The sequence below is a fragment of the Esox lucius genome, chromosome 17, assembly GCF_011004845.1.
Source record: "Esox lucius isolate fEsoLuc1 chromosome 17, fEsoLuc1.pri, whole genome shotgun sequence".
In the NCBI taxonomy this organism is placed as follows: Eukaryota; Metazoa; Chordata; class Actinopteri; order Esociformes; family Esocidae; genus Esox; species Esox lucius.
In genome coordinates, this window is record NC_047585.1 from 47,118,153 (window position 1) to 47,136,701 (window position 18,549).

Here is an 18,549-nt window from a genome sequence, read left to right on the forward strand (position 1 = left end):
CTCTAAATATGATTGAGTCTGACTCACTGTCATTAAATTACAGTAGATACCTCTCTAATTATGATTTAGCCTGACTCAGTATAATTACATTACATTAGATCCCTCTCTAATTATGATTTAGTCTGACTCAGTATAATTACATTACATTAGATCCCTCTCTAAATATGATTTAATCTGACTCAGTATAATTTCATTACAGTAGATCCCTCTCTAAATATGATTTAGTCTGACTCACTGTCATTACATTACAGTAGATACCTCTCTAATTATGATTTAGTCTGACTCACTGTCATTACATTACAGTAGATCCCTCTCTAAATATGATTTAGTCTGACTCACTTCAATTACATTACAGTAGATCCCTCTCTAAATATGATTTAGTCTGACTCACTGTTATTACATTACAGTAGATCCCTCTCTAAATTTGATTTAGTCTGACTCACTGTCATTACATTACAGTAGATCCCTCTCTAAATATGATTTAGTCTGACTCACTGTCATTAAATTACAGTAGATACCTCTCTAATTATGATTTAGCCTGACTCAGTATAATTACATTACATTAGATCCCTCTCTAATTATGATTTAGTCTGACTCAGTATAATTACATTACATTAGATCCCTCTCTAAATATGATTTAATCTGACTCAGTATAATTTCATTACAGTAGATCCCTCTCTAAATATGATTTAGTCTGACTCACTGTCATTACATTACAGTAGATACCTCTCTAATTATGATTTAGTCTGACTCAGTATAATTACATTACATTAGATCCCTCTCTAAATATGATTTAATCTGACTCAGTATAATTTCATTACAGTAGATCCCTCCCTGATATGATTTAATCTGACTCACTATCTTTACATCACAGTAACTCCCTCTCTGTTATGACTCAGTCTGATTTACAATCTTTACATCAAATTAACTCCAAACACACTGCATCGCAATTATTAGGAAACGTTTGTCAACCTCAAAAGCTCACAATATGATTTCTTTTCACAAAGCAGTTCAGGAGCCAAACCTTAAAAACAAGCCCATTGCTCCTCCTGAAACATTCCTAACTCCCAAAGGTACTGAATAATAAGAGCATAGGGTGGATGGTGTTGAACTCACCACATAGAGCTGCTTCCACAGCAAGGCCCACTCTTGGAGGGTGCAGGTGACCTCTGTCACAATGGGGTCTTCCAGAGGCATGACTGTCTCATATTGCCTGTTGACACAGTGAAATCATGTTTTATGTTTCAGGTGACCAGGAAAGGGTACAGTCACAGGATGACATCTTTCACCAATTTGACGAAAGCCTCAGAGACAAACCACAAATAATGGGTCCCAGCCACCACATGCACACATACACACACACAAACACGCACACACATGCACATATACACACACACGCCCACGCACACGCAGCAACACACACATACAGCAGTGACCATGCACAGACACACACACACACACATACATACACAGACACACACACACACACACAAACAAACACACACCCACACACATACACACACGAACAGACACACACAAACACACACAAACAAAAGTAAAATATATATTTTGGGATGCATAATGGCATCCATGTAAAATATTTAAATCGCCAACATATTTTATGCATCTTAAATGCAGTAACGTGTAAATGTATTTGGAAAACAAACATTTGCTTATAAATATATTATTTGGCATAATTATCCAAATATTAATCCATGATTATTTGGTAATAAGCAGAGGCAGCTGCTGTACCAGCGCTGTAAAAGACAGACGAGCGATCCATTGAAAATAGAAAATATACCTGTTCGCTCTTCAATAATTTAATACATGCATGCACTTTAAAACAAATGTATGTCTGTTAACTGTCCAGTGTGTGTTTGTGTGTGTGTGAGTGTGTGCGTATGTGAGAGTGTGCGTATGTGAGTGTGCATGTGAGAGTGTGCATGTGTGCGAAAGCCTGTTATCTTTTAAATATTTTACATGCTGCAAAAAAAAATCTATCTGCACCCGGAAGACTATTACCAACTAAATGTCCCTGTTGAATCATTCAACAGCCAGATGGTTTTAAAGTCTGTTTTTCTAACTTTAAACTCAAAACAAACTACAATTATGCAGCTTTCCTAGTCTCCCTTTATCTCTCAGTCTCCTTCTCTCACCCTCATCACTCACCTTTACCTCATCCCACCTACTCCCTCATCCACCCTCTTTCCCTTATCTCCCTCATCCCTCCTCTTTCCCTTATCTCCCTCATCCCTCCTCTTTCCCTTATCTCCCTCTCCTTCATCCACCCTCTTTCCCTTATCTCCCTCATCCCTCCTCTTTCCCTTATCTCCCTCATCTCTCCTCTTTCCCTTATCTCCCTCTCCTTCATCCACCCTCTTTCCCTTATCTCCCTCATCCCTCCTCTTTCCCTTATCTCCCTCATCTCTCCTCTTTCCCTTATCTCCCTCTCCCTCATTCCTCCTCTTTCATTCACCCCTCATCACTCCTCTTTCCCTCATCCCTCTATATCCCTCATCCCTCCTCTTGCCTGTATCCCCCTCATCCCTCCTCTTTGATAAATCCTTCTCTCTTCCTCATCTCCCTCATTTCCCTTCCCTCATCCCTCCTCGTTCATTCATCCCTCTTTCTCCCTCATCCCTACTTCTCCCTTATCATCCTCCCTCTCCCACATCCCTCCTCCTTCCCTTATATCCCGCATCCCTCCTCTTTCTCTCATCCGTGTCCCTCATCCTTTCCCTGATCCCTCCCCTTTCATTCATCCTTCTCTCTACCTCATCCCCTTTCTCTCCCTCATCCCCCTATTTTCCTCATCGGTCTCTTTCCCTCGTCCCCCACTCTCTCAGCTCCCTACTTTCTACCTCATCCCTCCTTTCTCATCCATCGTCCCTCTTTCCCTCAGCCCCTCTCTATCTCATCGTCCATTCTCTCTTTCAGCTCTCTCTCTAACTCGACACCCCCTCTCTCTTTCATGCCCCTCCCTCTCTCTCATTCCTCCTCTCTGACATCCCCGCTTTCCCTCATCCCTTTTTCCCTAATGCCCTCTCTCTCCCTCACCCCCCATCCCTCTCCTCTCTCCTTAAAATCCCTCATTTAGCTCCACCTTTCTGTCTCCTCCCACAAACCTCCTCCCTCCCACCAATCCAGTCATCTCTCCCTCTCCTTCTTTCATTTGCCAACCCTGAAACTTAAAACACAATACAATGAGCTGTGAGTCTCAGTAGGGTTAGGGTTAGGTCCTCTGCTCCAGCACCTCTGATTTCACAGGTGTTAGTTCTACTTGTTCTCCCTATTGAAATAACATTCCACTGCATCTCTAAAGCACAAACCACACACACCACACTCACACACCACACACACACACCACACCACACACGCCACACTCACACGCCACACACACAGACACACTCACACGCCACACACACACACACACACTCACACATACACACTCACACAAACAAATGTACACACACCCCACATGTGTTGTAAAGAGACCAAACCTTAGAAGCACTTGGGTAAGGACCTCCTGTTGATGACTACTAGGAGATATGATGCTAAACATTTTGCCATGGACTGAAAAACGTTTTTAAAATGTTTTTCAAATCTTCTGCTGATCCCCAAGGGAAAAATACAATCTGTCATGGTGCCCTTAGAGCAAGGCATTTAGCTCTAATTGCTCTTTTAAGTTGCTCTAGATAAGAACGTCTGTTAAATGACTAATATGTGTAATGTAGAAACAACCATAGAAGCCAATTCCTCAAACAACAGTCCCTAAGGTTAAAACACCACGTTACCTGAAACAAGGTGGATAAAACACTGCCCCTTTCTGAAACCAGATCTCTACGGGTTGGCTGTCTGTAGGCCAAACTGGACACACTGCATGACATCAATCACCTGGGCTGTTCTCATCTTAAATCTAATCCAAGCCTTAAACAATATGGGTCGGTCCAATGCACTTTCACATATTAGTACCTATGCATCATAATGTAAGTACATCAGAGCCCTCTAAACAGCAAACTGACTATGGGGAACAGTAAAGGCTGGAGGAGAGACTGAGGAGGAGAGACTGGAGGGAGACAGTGGAGAAGGATGAGGAGGAGAGACTGGAGGGAGACAGTGGAGAAAGACGAGGAGGAGAGACTGGAGGGAGACAGTGGAGAAGGAGGAGAAAGAGAGACTGAAGGGAGACAGGAGACAGAGTGTGGGTGAGAGACATATATAAAGTGTAGGAGAAAGACATAGACAGAATGTGGGAGAGAGACATTATGGTATTACATTGCACATACTACGTTACTTGGGATACCTTTAACATTTTCTGAATTTAGCAAAAGCTCTTACTCAGAGCTACGTATAGGTTACATGTCTTGCTAAAGGACGTAACAGATGTTTCCTCTTGCTGGCCCAGGGACTCAATTGAACAGCCATTCAGTTACTGGTAAGATGCTTTAACGGGAGTTGCATTAACATTAACAATCAGTTACCGTCAATATGTTGGATTTAGTAGAAATGGGCGGACTTGAGTGACTTTGAGAAGGGCCAAATTGTTCTGGCCAGACGACTGGGTCAGAGCATCTCTGAAACAACAAGTATTGTGGGGTGCTCCCGGTCAACAGTGGTGAGTACCTACCAACAGTGGTCTGAGGAGGAAATATCTAAAAACCAGCGAAAGGATATTGGGTGCCCAAGGCTCATCGATGCGTGAGGGAAACGAAGGCTATCAAGTTATTCAATCAAAATAATTTATAAAGCCCTTTTTACATCAACAGTTTTCACAAAGTGCTTTTACAAAACAGTCAGCTTGAAACCCCAAGGAGCAAGCAACAACAGTGTTGAAGCACAGTGGCTAGGAAAAACTTCCTAAAAGGGTGGCCGAAATTTTGGAAGAAACCTAAAGAGGAACCATGTTCCGAGGGGTGACCAGTCATCTTTTGGCTGTGCAGGGTGAACATTTTAAGAGTACAAGTTGTAATAATGAATAAATGCATGTGGGCTGAGTCTAGAGTCTATAAAACCTAATCCAAGTCAGAAGCATGACCAGATGGACAAGGACAGGGACCACCTGGGGGAGGTGGTGGGGGGGTGGGGGAGGTGGTGGGGGGTCAGCACAGTGGCAGCTGGAATCCTCAGGTATCATCTTGATCTGCAACACAACCACTTTTGGACAGCATAAACAGAGCAGAAGACTAGGAAAATTTGGAGAGAGCATTCCTTAGATTTACAAGGATTTACAATGGAGAAGGAGACCTGACCCTACTCCCCTCACAATTTACAGGACTTCAAGGATCTGCTGCTAATGATTTGGTGCCAGATACAACAGCTCAACTTCAGGGCTCTTGTAGAGTCCATGCCTCAACGGGTTGGCGCTGTGTTGGAGGCATGGGGAGGACAAACAGCATATTAGGCAGGTGGTCATAATGTTTGGACTAATCAGTGTATGTAGCTATCCCCCCCAAAAAGAAACACAATTATTTGATATGAAAATGAAAGTGTGTTTAGTGTTATTGTGCTTGAAAGTAGATACTACACTTTTTTTCTACAAGTGTTCCATAAAATGTGGAGAAAATGAATGTTATTTTTAATTACTGCTTTTTTATATTTATTTCCTCAATATTGTCAATTTTCCCAGAGTGTACTGGGCTTACACTAATCATTGTAGATCAGCCAGCTAGACTCTAGTCCAAGACACTAACAACAGAGAGGATGGAGACTAATGAAAGAGAGGATGGAGACGGATGACAGAGAGGATGGAGACGGATGACAGAGAGGATGGAGACGGATGACAGAGAGGATGGAGACGGATGACAGAGAAGATGGAGACGGATGACAGAGAGGATGGAGACGGATGACAGAGAGGATGGAGACAGATGACAGAGAGGATGGAGACAGATGACAGAGAGGATGGAGACAGATGACAGAGAGGATGGAGACGGATGACAGAGAGGATGGAGACGGATGACAGAGAGGATGGAGACGGATGACAGAGAGGATGGAGACAGATGACAGAGAGGATGGAGACGGATGACAGAGAGGATGGAGACGGATGACAGAGAGGATGGAGACAGATGACAGAGAGGATGGAGACAGATGACAGAGAGGATGGAGACAGATGACAGAGAGGATGGAGACAGATGACAGAGAGGATGGAGACGGATGACAGAGAGGATGGAGACGGATGACAGAGAGGATGGATACGGATGACAGAGGAGGATCCTATCTGAAGCATAGCCTTAGTTCCTCCACAACACACCTCTTAAATAGTATAATTACAGAAGTGTAAAACACGCCTTTGAAAACAACGTTTTTTGCATTTAAAAAATGTAATGTCTCCTAATACTAACCCTCTCTCCTTACTTGGGTTACTTACCCATCTTCCCTCTCTCCCACCTTCCCGCGGTCCCTCCCTCCCTCCATTCCTCCCACCCTCCTTCCTTCCCACCTTCCTTCCCTCCGTCCCTCCCTCTGTCCTTCCTCAAACTCGACTGTTAACATGGACTCCTGTGTTAGCTGAAGGACAGCCATCAGAAGTACTTTCAGGACTGTACACCCAAAAACTAAACTGTAGCCTACTTTCATTTCATTAAGATGTACACAGGCAACAAATCTATTAATATATTAATACATCTATTAAATAAGAATTTGCATAAGGTTTTGAAAGCATTTATTTTTGTTCAGATTAATCATTAAGTTATGGGTGTCCTAATATGCATAACTGTTTTAATTAAATGCACGGAGAAACAAATTAATTGGAATTACAATCCTTTCCAGTTTCCACACAACCTGCCTGAAGGCCTGTGAAGAGAAAGAGGAAGCGTTCTCAGGATTCTTGAACGTGGCATCGTATTGGATATAAGATTGGCTGCATAACTTAGTAAAGAATTTAATTATCAAACTGAATGTTGCTGATTCAACAGATAATCACATTTCTATACTATACTTTAATCACTTTTTACTTGAGGGCTAAAATAAAGAAAGACTTATACAGCGCTTTTAAAATACCCAAAGTCACTCTAGAATGTATAAATAAAAAATACAAAAAATAAACAGTCAACCGAAAACACTCCAAAAATAAAAACCTAAAACAAAGATAGGGCTGGGCTCATAGAGAGGACGTGGTACAGCAGTCTGGGGTGGATGCTTAAGGGTGTGGAATCATTGGAAGTGAATGTGCCTAGATAATGAGAACAACAGAAACCTCTCTGTATAGATTATCTCTCAGTAGGTTGTGCTCTAATGACAGGAATGTTTACGATGGCCATATGGCATGGGGGTTGACTTCTAAAAAGTTAGAAACGCCCTTAATGTATAGGCTAGCTGGTAACCAACATTACAGGGAGAAGAGAATGACTGAGATGAGATTGAGGTTGTGTAAGGAAGACCAGGTCCGTAACCTCATGAACAAGACTTTCTAATGCTGCAATAAATAATATCATTTCTCTCTCCCTTGACAAACGGGTATGCTAATTATTACAACCACTATACGAAACGGACAATTTCTAACAAGGGCCTTGTCTACAAGTTGGTGCCTATGGAGGTACTGAGAGGGAGGGAAGCTCCAGAGCCCGCTAGCAGCCCTGAACAAGAGCCAAGACCTGGGGAGGCCTGCAGGAGGAAATGGGGGATGGCCTGGTTGGTAGGGAGAAGGTCTCCATCTCAGGATGGAGTGGTAGCTCTATTGGTCTGACAGGTGAGGGATCTCAGGATGGAGTGGTAGCTCTACTGGTCTGACAGGTGAGGGATCTCAGGATGGAGTGGTAGCTCTATTGGTCTGACAGGTGAGGGATCTCAGGATGGAGTGGTAGCTTTATTGGTCTGACAGGTGAGGGATCTCAGGATGGAGTGGTAGCTCTACTGGTCTGACAGGTGAGGGATCTCAGGATGGAGTGGTAGCTCTATTGGTCTGACAGGTGAGGGATCTCAGGATGGAGTGGTAGCTCTATTGGTCTGACAGGTGAGGGATCTCAGGATGGAGTGGTAGCTCTACTGGTCTGACAGGTGAGGGATCTCAGGATGGAGTGGTAGCTCTATTGGTCTGACAGGTGAGGGATCTCAGGATGGAGTGGTAGCTCTACTGGTCTGACAGGTGAGGGATCCCAGGATGGAGTGGTAGCTCTATTAACACTATGTATAGTGTTAGGCCTAAAATAGCAGTGCCATTAATAGTCCATCCTGACTAGTTGAGCTCAAACAGAATGTGTTGGAACCAATAACTGTCCCGGGACTCCTACTTGTTTCTCTGTATATTACCATGGAAATAAGACTGAGAGCAGGAAAAGCAAGCAGAATCAACCAGATATGTAGGGAGGAGGGGAGAGGGGAGGAGATATGTAGGGAGGAGGGGAGGATATAGGGGTGGGGAGAGAGGAGGAGATATGTAGGGAGGAGGGGAGAGGGGAGGAGATATGTAGGGAGGAGGGGAGGATATAGGGGTGGGGAGAGAGGAGGAGATATGTAGGGAGGAGGGGAGAGGGGAGGATATAGGGGTGGGGAGAGAGGAGGAGATATGTAGGGAGGAGGGGAGAGGGGAGGAGATATGTAGGGAGGGATGTCTGGCAGTTTATGGAGGAGGAGAGGAAGGAGATTGGAGAGTTATGGGAAACGATAACTTAGAGCTCAGGCAGGAATGAATGAATAAATAATATATAGTCTAGTCTTGACAGCCCGGCCTCTCTTCTCATTATGACATGTTCTTCTCCACCCTATTCTTCTTGTCCCTCGCTCTACAGTGGGGACAACAAGTATTTGATACACTGACGATTTTTCAGGTTTTCCCACTTACTTAAAGCATGTAGAAGTCTAAAACAAAAATGTATTTGCATTTTATTGCATGAAATGACAGTGAGGATATGTTTTCTGTAGTTCTTGATCAGGTTTGCACACACTGCAGCAGGGATTTTGCTCTGGCTTGAGCAGGGGGACCTTGTGTGCGCTGCAGGATTTTAATCCATGACGGCATAGTGTGTTACTAATGGTTTTCTTTGAGACTGTGGTCCCAGCTCTCTTCAGGTCATTGACCAGGTCCTGCCGTGTAGTTCTGGGCTGATCCCTCACCTTCCTCATGATCATTGATGCCCCACGAAGTGAGATCCTGCATGGAGCCCCAGACTGAAGGAGATTGACCGCCATCTTGAACTTCTTCCATTTTCTAATAATTGCGCCAACAGTTGTTTCCTTCTCACCAAGCTGCTTGCCTATTGTCTTGTAGCCCATCCCAGCCTTGTGCATGTCTACAATTTTGTCCCTGATGTCCTTACACAGCTCTCTGGTCTTGGCCATTGTGGAGAGGTTGGAGTCTGTTTGATTGAGTGTGTGGACATGTGTCTTTTATACAGGTAACGAGTTCAAACAGGTGCAGTTAATACAGGTAATGAGTGGAGAACAGGAGGGCTTCTTAAAGAAAAACTAACATGTCTGTGAGAGCCGGAATTCTTACTGGTTGGTAGGTGATCAAATACTTATGTCATGCAATAAAATACAAATTAATTATTTAAAAATCATACAATGTGATTTTCTGGGTTTTTGTTTTAGATTCCGTCTCTCACAGTTGAAGAGTCTGTTCCATGTCTACGTTTAAAGCAATGTACTTTGTCTTGTGTTACATGTGAGCATCTTGTTTTGTCTGTCCTCCATGTCTTGTTTTCTCTGAACTCTTTTTTTCTGTTTGTTTTTAATCATTGAACATAAACTGTATGTATAAACGTGTATACACAGTGCCCAGCTGTAAAAGAGACCCTGGTCTCAGTCTGTTCCTTGTTAATAAATGTTCACTAATAATAAAATACTTTATTTCTCACTCTCCTCTGTTCTATCCCTACTCCTTGTCTGTTCCAAATCTCATGTCACTTAGCTCAGAAAGTCATTGGTTAAACTCACTTACCCTCTGTTAGTTACGATGGCCTTCTTCAAGTGTACATAGCAGGTCGGAAAGATCCCCTGGGAAAAGAAATGAAAAAAATCCCATTCATCATTTTTGAACAGGGAACTCATCAGCTGACTGTAGATGACACAATGACTGTGAAATACAGAAGATGAGAGAGACAGAAGGAGCGATTAGAGATACAAGAAGAGTGAGATGAAAGATAAGAGTGAGATGAGAGAGACAGAAGGAGTGATTAGAGATACAAGAAGAGTGAGATGAAAGATAAGTGTGAGATGAGAGAGACAGGAGGAGCGATTAGAGTAACAAGAAGAGTGAGATGGAAGATAAGAGTGAGAGAGACAGAAGGAGCGACTAGAGATACGAGAAGAGTGAGATGAAAGATAAGAGTGAGATGAGAGAGACAGAAGGAGCGATTAAAGATACAAGAAGAGTGAGATGAAAGGTAAGAGTGAGATGAGAGAGACAGAAGGAGCGACTAGAGATAGGAGAAGAGTGAAATGAAAGATAAGAGTGAGATGAGAGAGACTGAAGGAGCGATTAGAGATACGAGAAGAGTGAGATGAAAGATAAGAGAGAGATGAGAGGGACAGAAGGAGTGATTAGAGATACGAGAAGAGTGAGATGAAAGATAAGAGTGAGAGAGACAGAAGGAGCGACTAGAGATACAAGAAGAGTGAAATGAAAGATAAGAGTGAGACGAGAGAGACTGAAGGAGCGATTAGAGATACGAGAAGAGTGAGATGAAAGATAGAGAGATGAGAGAAACTGAAGGAGCGATTAGAGATACGAGAAGAGTGAGATGAAAGATAAGAGTGAGAGAGACAGAAGGAGCAACTAGAGATACGAGAAGAGTGAGATGAAAGATAAGAGTGAGATGAGAGAGACTGAAGGAACGATTAGAGATACGAGAACAGTGAGATGAAAGATAAGAGTGAGATTGACAGAATGAGCGACTAGAGATACGAGAAGAGTGAGATGAAAGATAAGAGTGAGATCAGAGTGAAAGCAGAAGTTTGGTATTTTTTTGTTCCTGTGTGTCACTGTTGTGCTTTACCATATTAATGTCCAAATACGAAATCACACTAGTACTTTCAGTCCAAGACGAAGATAAATGAAAATAAAAAAATCTCACCTATATTGTCTGTCCAAGAAGACAAATCTAAATAATTTAATTACACTTGAATTGTCTAAAAAGATGACAATCAAAATAATAAATCACACTAGTATTTTCTGACCAAGAAGGCAAATCAAAATAATTAAATCAAACTAGTAGTCTATAAGATGACAATCAAAATAATAAATCACACTATTTTTTTCTGTCCTAAAAGACATATCTAAATAATAAATCACACTAGTATTTTCTGTCCAAGAAGTAGACATCTAAATAAATTAACGACATTTGCATTGTCTTTCCAAGAATAAGATACATGCAAATAAATAAATCACACTATAACAATGTGATGTTTAAGGGACATCCTCCCCCTCTCTCTCTTCCTCAATGTCTCACACACACATATACACACCAAAACAATAGAAATGTACATTTAACTCATATCGGAATGGTATATTCAAATCACAAGTTTTATCAATATGAAAAGGAAGGAACAGCTTGATTTGAAAGGCTAGATGCGCTGAAGCACTCCCTGTCTCATTCAGAACAATAAGAAACTCTCACACAAGGACCTCTATGACAGATACTCATGATGAAAATGCAGTACGGGAAACAAGAGAAGCTAATTTATCTATGGATCATAATTAATGGTTGTTTTGTGGGCGTTAAGACTACTTTTTAAACCTGTCAAAAAGATGTGTATTTCCTGATGGATGATAAAAAAACATGTCATTTTCCTTCAAAGAACACGGTTCTAGAGGCTCTGTAGCTTTCATCGCTCAATCCAGATTTTGGTCTCATCAGACCACAGCAACTTTTTACTCATGCACTCAGAGTCCTTCAGATGGCATGCCATATGCCTTTTAATCAGGAGTGACTGCTAGCAACTCTACTATAACTCATATTCTAATGGTATACTCAAGTTGATTAATGGAGTGCTGCAAAGATAACTATCCTTCTGGCAGATTCTCCCATCTCTGCAGGTAAACTCTGAGCCTCTGTGAACAAGGCCCTTCATGCCTTGTTACTTATTTTGGGTTGAAGGAGCCTAAAAGAAGGGAACTTTGATCTCTGAAGTCTGCTGCGACTTCAACTTCATGGCTTTTTTATTTTTTTACTCTGACATTGAAGTGGGGGACATCATATGGACAGGTGTGTGCCTTTCTAAATAATGTCCAATCAACTGAATTTGCCACAGGTGGACTCCAAGATCTGAAGACATCTCAAGGTTACTATCACAAATACACACTGGGACACATTTTAAATTATACAAAATTCAGTTGCTATATCCTGCATTAATCAGTGGAATATTCCGTGTGCATTAATAGATTTGAGAGAGTGTCTGTAAGATAACTACATTCATTTACATTAATCTCCAAAATCACATGAACCTTTGATAAAGACACAAAAAATGGCTGGATAAAATAAAGGTAATATAAAGGTAATGAAATATACTTTATGCGAAAAAAAGGAAAAAACAGTAGTTTATACTGATACAACTAAGAGATAATTGTTTTAACAAGTGTTATTCTCTCAAAAATATAGGTGTCAAAATTATTGGGGATAATTTTTGATCAAATGATTCATATGATAAAATCAACAAATTGAAATCGGTGTTCATATCTGACTGTTTTAGGATGGAGCCTGATGGCTGACACCAGTTCTGTTATCATGTGGCCTGTCACTGTGGAGAAATCACTTTACAGTCACAATCCCATTACATACAGAACTATGCATGTTATCATGTGGCCTGTCACTGTGGAGAAATCACTTTACAGTCACAATCCCATTACATACAGAACTATGCATGTTATCATGTGGCCTGTCACTGTGGAGAAATCACTTTACAGTCACAATCCCATTACATACAGAACTATGCATGTTATCATGTGGCCTGTCACTGTGGAGAAATCACTTTACAGTCACAATCCCATTACATACAGAACTATGCATGTTATCATGTGGCCTGTCACTGTGGAGAAATCACTTTACAGTCACAATCCCATTACACACAGAACTATGCATGTTATCATGTGGCCTGTCACTGTGGAGAAATCACTTTACAGTCACAATCCCATTACATACAGAACTATGCATGTTATCATGTGGCCTGTCACTGTGGAGAAAACACTTTACAGTCACAATCCCAGGTTATCTTGACCTTAAACCAATGACATTCCTGGTTCATATATTGAGAACCTCCTCCTTTGCCTGCTTCTAACCTTGATAAGACCTTTGAGTGATAGAGAGACCGGGGAGCATTCCTATACATATATAGGAGGAGCCTTTGCAGATGGAAAACTGACCTCACCTGAAACGCATATTTTCAAATACCTACAAATAACATGTAAAAATAGCAACGGAAACAATAAAACCTCAAAAAATTCACCAAAATGTAGAAATGACGGATATTCTGGATTTAGGATTAGGATTTGGGTTACAGTTAGGTTTTTGGGGTTAGGTTTAGGTTTATGGTTGGGTTTTTGGGGTTAGGGTTAGATTTTTAGGTTACTGGAAAATATTATTTTTAATTGGAATAATACTTTGAATATAACATGTTTGTGTGATTGTGTGTGTGGCCATATGTAAAACATATATTGGAATATATGTTTACAAAATATATGTTGTGCATTTACAAATATCAACATATATACTGATATGTACATATATTTAAATATATGTATGAAAATATAATATATATTGTTTTAGCCACATTCATATATTTCCTAATTTGTTTATATATAAAAAAATATGGGAAGTAAATACATGTTCACATGACAATCTGGATAGAGAAGGTTAAGGGGTGTTTTTAACACTTATATAGGTGTGTGGGTCTGTGTGTGTTTGTGTGTATTTCTTTGTCTGCAATGGTATACCTCCCAAAGCTGCCCTGTCTCAAACAAACAAACAAACACACAAACACGCAAACACAGAATGCTGCTTGATTCTTTGGTACATAAAGAGAAAGGCAGCTTTATGTTTGAGGAAGCTAGCCTGCGGTTAAAGGACAATGACCTGTGATAAAGTGTATTTCTAAAAGCGAACTGCGCCCCATCTGAATAGAGAGCCATGTTCTGTAATTCTGCTGCAAGGATTCAGCCATCAATCCAGTAAAAGAAGAATGAAAGTGAGGATGGAGAGAGGATGAGAGCGCTCATGGCAGTGAAGATGGAGAAAGGAGAAGAGAGGGGAGGAGACCTGTCAAAAGCTAGGATGGCGAGAGGAGCAGGAGGGAAGGAGGTGAGGAGAGGTAAGGAGAGAGGAGGAGAGGGGAGCTATCATGACCGGTATTCATTTCCCTCATTAATCAACAGAATAACATCGTTATAGTGGACATGTTTACATTATTTACAGTGTGTGGTTCTGTGTGTTGTATAACATAGTTATAGTATAACATCGTTATAGTGGACATGTTTACATTATTTACAGTATGTGGTTCTGTGTGTTGTATAACACAGTTATAGTATAACATCGCTATAGTGGACATGTTTACATTATTTACAGTATGTGGTTCTGTGTGTTGTATAACATAGTTATAGTATAACATCGTTATAGTGGACATGTTTACATTATTTACAGTATGTTGTTCTGTGTGTTGTATAACATAGTTATAGTATAACATCGTTATAGTGGACATGTTTACATTATTTGCAGTATGTGGTTCTGTGTGTTGTATAACATAGTTATAGTATAACATCGTTAGAGTGGACATGTTTACATTATTTACAGTATGTGGTTCTGTGTGTTGTACAACATAGTTATAGTATAACATCGTTATAGTGGACATGTTTACATTATTTACAGTATGTGGTTCTGTGTGTTGTATAACATAGTTATAGTATAACATCGTTTTAATGGACATGTTTACATTATTTACAGTATGTGGTTCTGTGTGTTGTATAACATAGTTATAGTATAACATCGTTATAGTGGACATGTTTACATTATTTACAGTATTTGGTTCTGTGTGTTGTATAACATAGTTATAGTATAACATCGTTATAGTGGACATGTTTACATTATTTACAGTATATAGTTCTTTGTTGTATAACATCCTTATAGTGGACATGTTTATATTATTTACAGTATGTGTTTCTGTGTGTTGTACTGTCTTCTTGCATCTGGCATGATAACAATTGAAAAAGAGAATTGCTATTCAACTGACTTGTTTGAATTACAGTGAAATGAAATCTAAATCAATAAGAGAGTCATAGGTACAAATACTGCTAACTCACCCTGTACACTTACCATGACAACAAGAAAATAATGAGGAATTTCATCAATATATAAAAGACATGCAAAAGGCATGTCAGTTAGTGAAATGTGGTTGTTGATGATGTACATTATACTAATCTTCTTCCAACTACTTACAGTTCTAACAATTCCAATCTGCAGCAATGGATATATAGCATGTATATGTTGAGACTTGGATACATGTAGAAAAGGGGACCATACAGACATTGGCAAATTATGTTTCAGGACAAATCCTGCAAATCCCATATGAGATCCTACACTGCGTGGCTTTTCTTGAAGACTAAATCCAGTTAAAATATGTAATTTACTGAATCACCTATATACAGTGCCTTGCGAAAGTATTCGGCCCCCTTGAACTTTTCGAACCTTTGCCACATTTTAGGCCTCACTTAGTAACATGATCGACCAGTCATTCATCCAGGTGTGTGTGATTATGCTATTATGTTTACATTGTCTTTCTGATGGGTGATGTGGACAAACCAGTCCATCAGTACAGTAAGACTGCTGAATAGCTCAGTGTCTGTCCACCTGCACTCAGACTATCTGCACTTACCTTGCTGCTATTATTTATTAATTACTAATTGGTCTCCTCTGTTCCCAAACCCTTACAGAGTGTTGTTAAAAGAAGAGGAGATGCAACACAGCGGTAAACATGCCACTGTCCCAACTTTTTTTAAACGTTTTGCTGGCACCAAATTCTAAATGGACATGTATATTTCCAATAATAAGTGGAAATAAAAAGTCTACACACCCCTGTTAAAATGCCAGGTTCTTGTGATGTAAAATAATTTGACAAAGATGAAACATGTCAGAACGTTTTCCACTTTCAACAATTCAATTGAAAAACTAACTGAAATATTTGAGGGGGAAAAATTACAAATTGTTAACTCACAATAACCTGGTTGCATAAGTGTGCACACCCTTAAACTAATACTTTGTTGAAGCACCTTTTGATTTTATTACAGCACTCAGTCTTTTTGGGTAGGAGTCCATTACCATGGCACATCTTGATGTGGCAATATTTGCCCACTCTTCTTTGCAAAAGTGCTCCAAATCTGTCAGATTGCGAGGACATCTCCCTCTTCAGATCACCCCACAGATGTTCAATTGGATTCAGGTCTGGGCTCTGGCTGGGTCATTCCAAAACGTTAATCTTCTTCTAGTGAAGCCATGCTTTTGTGGATTTAGATGTGTGCTTTGGGTCGTTGTCATGCTGAAAGGTGAACTACCTTTTCATCTTCAGCTTTCTAACGGACGCCTGAAGGTTTTGTTCCAAAATTGCCTGGTATTTGGAACAGTTCATAATTCCCTTCACCATGACTAAGGCCCGGCTTCCAGCTGAAGAAGAACAGACCCAAAAGCATGATGCTGCCACCACCATGCTTCACCATTAAACCATGGTTTCACAGACCATAACACATTTTCCCTTGTGCTTTTGGGAGACTTGATGTTTGTTTTTGCAAACTTCAGCCGGGCTTGGATTTTCTTTTTACGAAAAGGCTTCCGTCTTGTCACCCTACCCTATAGCCCATAGCCCCATGTCTCTGTTGTGCCATATTTTCTCCACTTGATGATGACTGTCTTCACTGTGTTCCATGTTATATCTAATGCTTTGGAAATTCTTTTGTACCCTTCTCCTGACTGATATCTTTCAACAATGAGATCCCTCTGATGCTTTGGAAGCTCTCTGCGGACTATGGCTTTTGCTCTGAGATGCAACTAAGAAAATGTCAGGAAAATCCTATTTGAACAGCTGAGCTTTATTTGTGATTAATCAAAGTCTCTTTAAATGATGGTATGTGTGTAATGACTTCTATTTAAGATGAGTTTGAATTTGATTGGTTAATTCCGAACACAGCCACATCCCCAGTTATAAGAGGGTGTGCACACTTACGCAACCAGGTTATTGTAAGGTTTTAATTTTTCCAACTCGAAGACTTCAGTTCAATTGAATTGTTCACATTATAAGTCACATTAAAAGTGGAAAAAGTTCTGACATGATTTCACTTTGTCTTGTTCTTTTACATCACAAAAACCTGGCATTTTAACAGGGGTGTGTATACATTTTATATCCACTGTACAATTTCTCAGTATCAAAATTTGATATGTTGTCTTTTTCCTATTTTTAATTAAGTATAAGGATAAATAATTTGCACATCATTGCATTCTGTTTTCATTTGCATTTTACGCAGCGTCCCACATTTTTTGGATAAGGTTGTATTATTGAACACCACTATCTTAGCTCCCAGCACTTTGGTCCTCAGTATTGTGTAATACTACATGAAATAGGGTACCATTTTGGATTTAACCACAGAGGTCAAACAGGACTCTCCTCTCATCACTATGCTGACTCACACATGCCCGCTGGTCCAGCACAAACCTTTTTCATAGGAGCAGCTAAATAATTCAGAATTACAGTAGGCTGACAGCTGAACCTCTGCACTGGTCTGGCCTTCTAAACCCTCTATGATGATATTCTACTCTAGCTAAAGATTACCTGAAATAATTAACAGTATAATGAATTGTTGATAAATGAAAAAGGGGTTTAGGAGAAAGATGTTTCATGAAAAAGGGGTTTAAGAGAAAGATGTTTCTAATAATATGTAGGTTGGGGTAGATGTTTCCATGAAATACAGCTTTGTATGTTAGGTATGAATCAGTATCCTTTCTCTAACTTATATTTCAGTGTATACCTGGCAAAATACCTAGTATTTCTTTTTATCAATAATGATGGAAGACTGGAAGATGAAGAGGAGGTGGAGGATGGAGAGGAGGTGGAGAATAGAGAGGAGGTGTAGGATTGAAAGGTGGTGGAGGATGGAGAGGAGGTGGAGGATGGAGAGGAGGTGGAGAATAGAGAGGAGGTGTAGGATTGAAAGGAGGTGGAGGGTGGAGAGGAGGTGGAGGATGGAAAGAAGATGGAGGGTGGAGAGGAGGTGGATGATGGAGAGGAGGTGGAGGGTGGAGAGGGGGTAGAGGATGGAGAGGAGGTGGAGGGTGGAGGATGGAGAGGAGTCAACATCTGCAGTTCAGCATCAGGAAACAGGAGACAGAGAGGAACTAATGACAATCAGGTCAGGTCAGGCTTGGACAATCAGACAGACAGAGAGAATTAGGGACATGGAGAGGTGGGCCTGCTGGAATGGCACAAATGTGTAGCCAGATATGGGAAAAAAAAGAGACCACTGCACCTTTTTCTTTCCTAACCCTAAGGAAAGTTTTGAGTGAGGAACTGAAGCATTCATTTTGCAGTGGTCTCTTAATTTGAACCATTCTGTTCCTCACTCGTCTCTTAATTTTTATAAAA

The 18,549-nt window shown here is 40.6% G+C and overlaps 1 protein-coding gene across 19 annotated transcripts in view; it reads right to left on the reverse strand.

Annotated features, from left to right (window-relative positions):
• Nucleotides 1-18,549, reverse strand: part of dock3 (dedicator of cytokinesis 3) — a 260,930-nt gene that overhangs the window by 129,231 nt on the left and 113,150 nt on the right. For all 19 annotated transcript variants that reach the window (XM_034287388.1, XM_029114312.2, XM_029114314.2 and 16 more), the window contains 2 exons: nt 9,875-9,930; nt 1,117-1,213 (listed from right to left, as the gene is read on the reverse strand). In XM_034287388.1, coding sequence (XP_034143279.1) covers nt 1,117-1,213; nt 9,875-9,930 — 153 coding nt within the window. The remainder of the gene's footprint in view (nt 1-1,116; nt 1,214-9,874; nt 9,931-18,549) is intronic.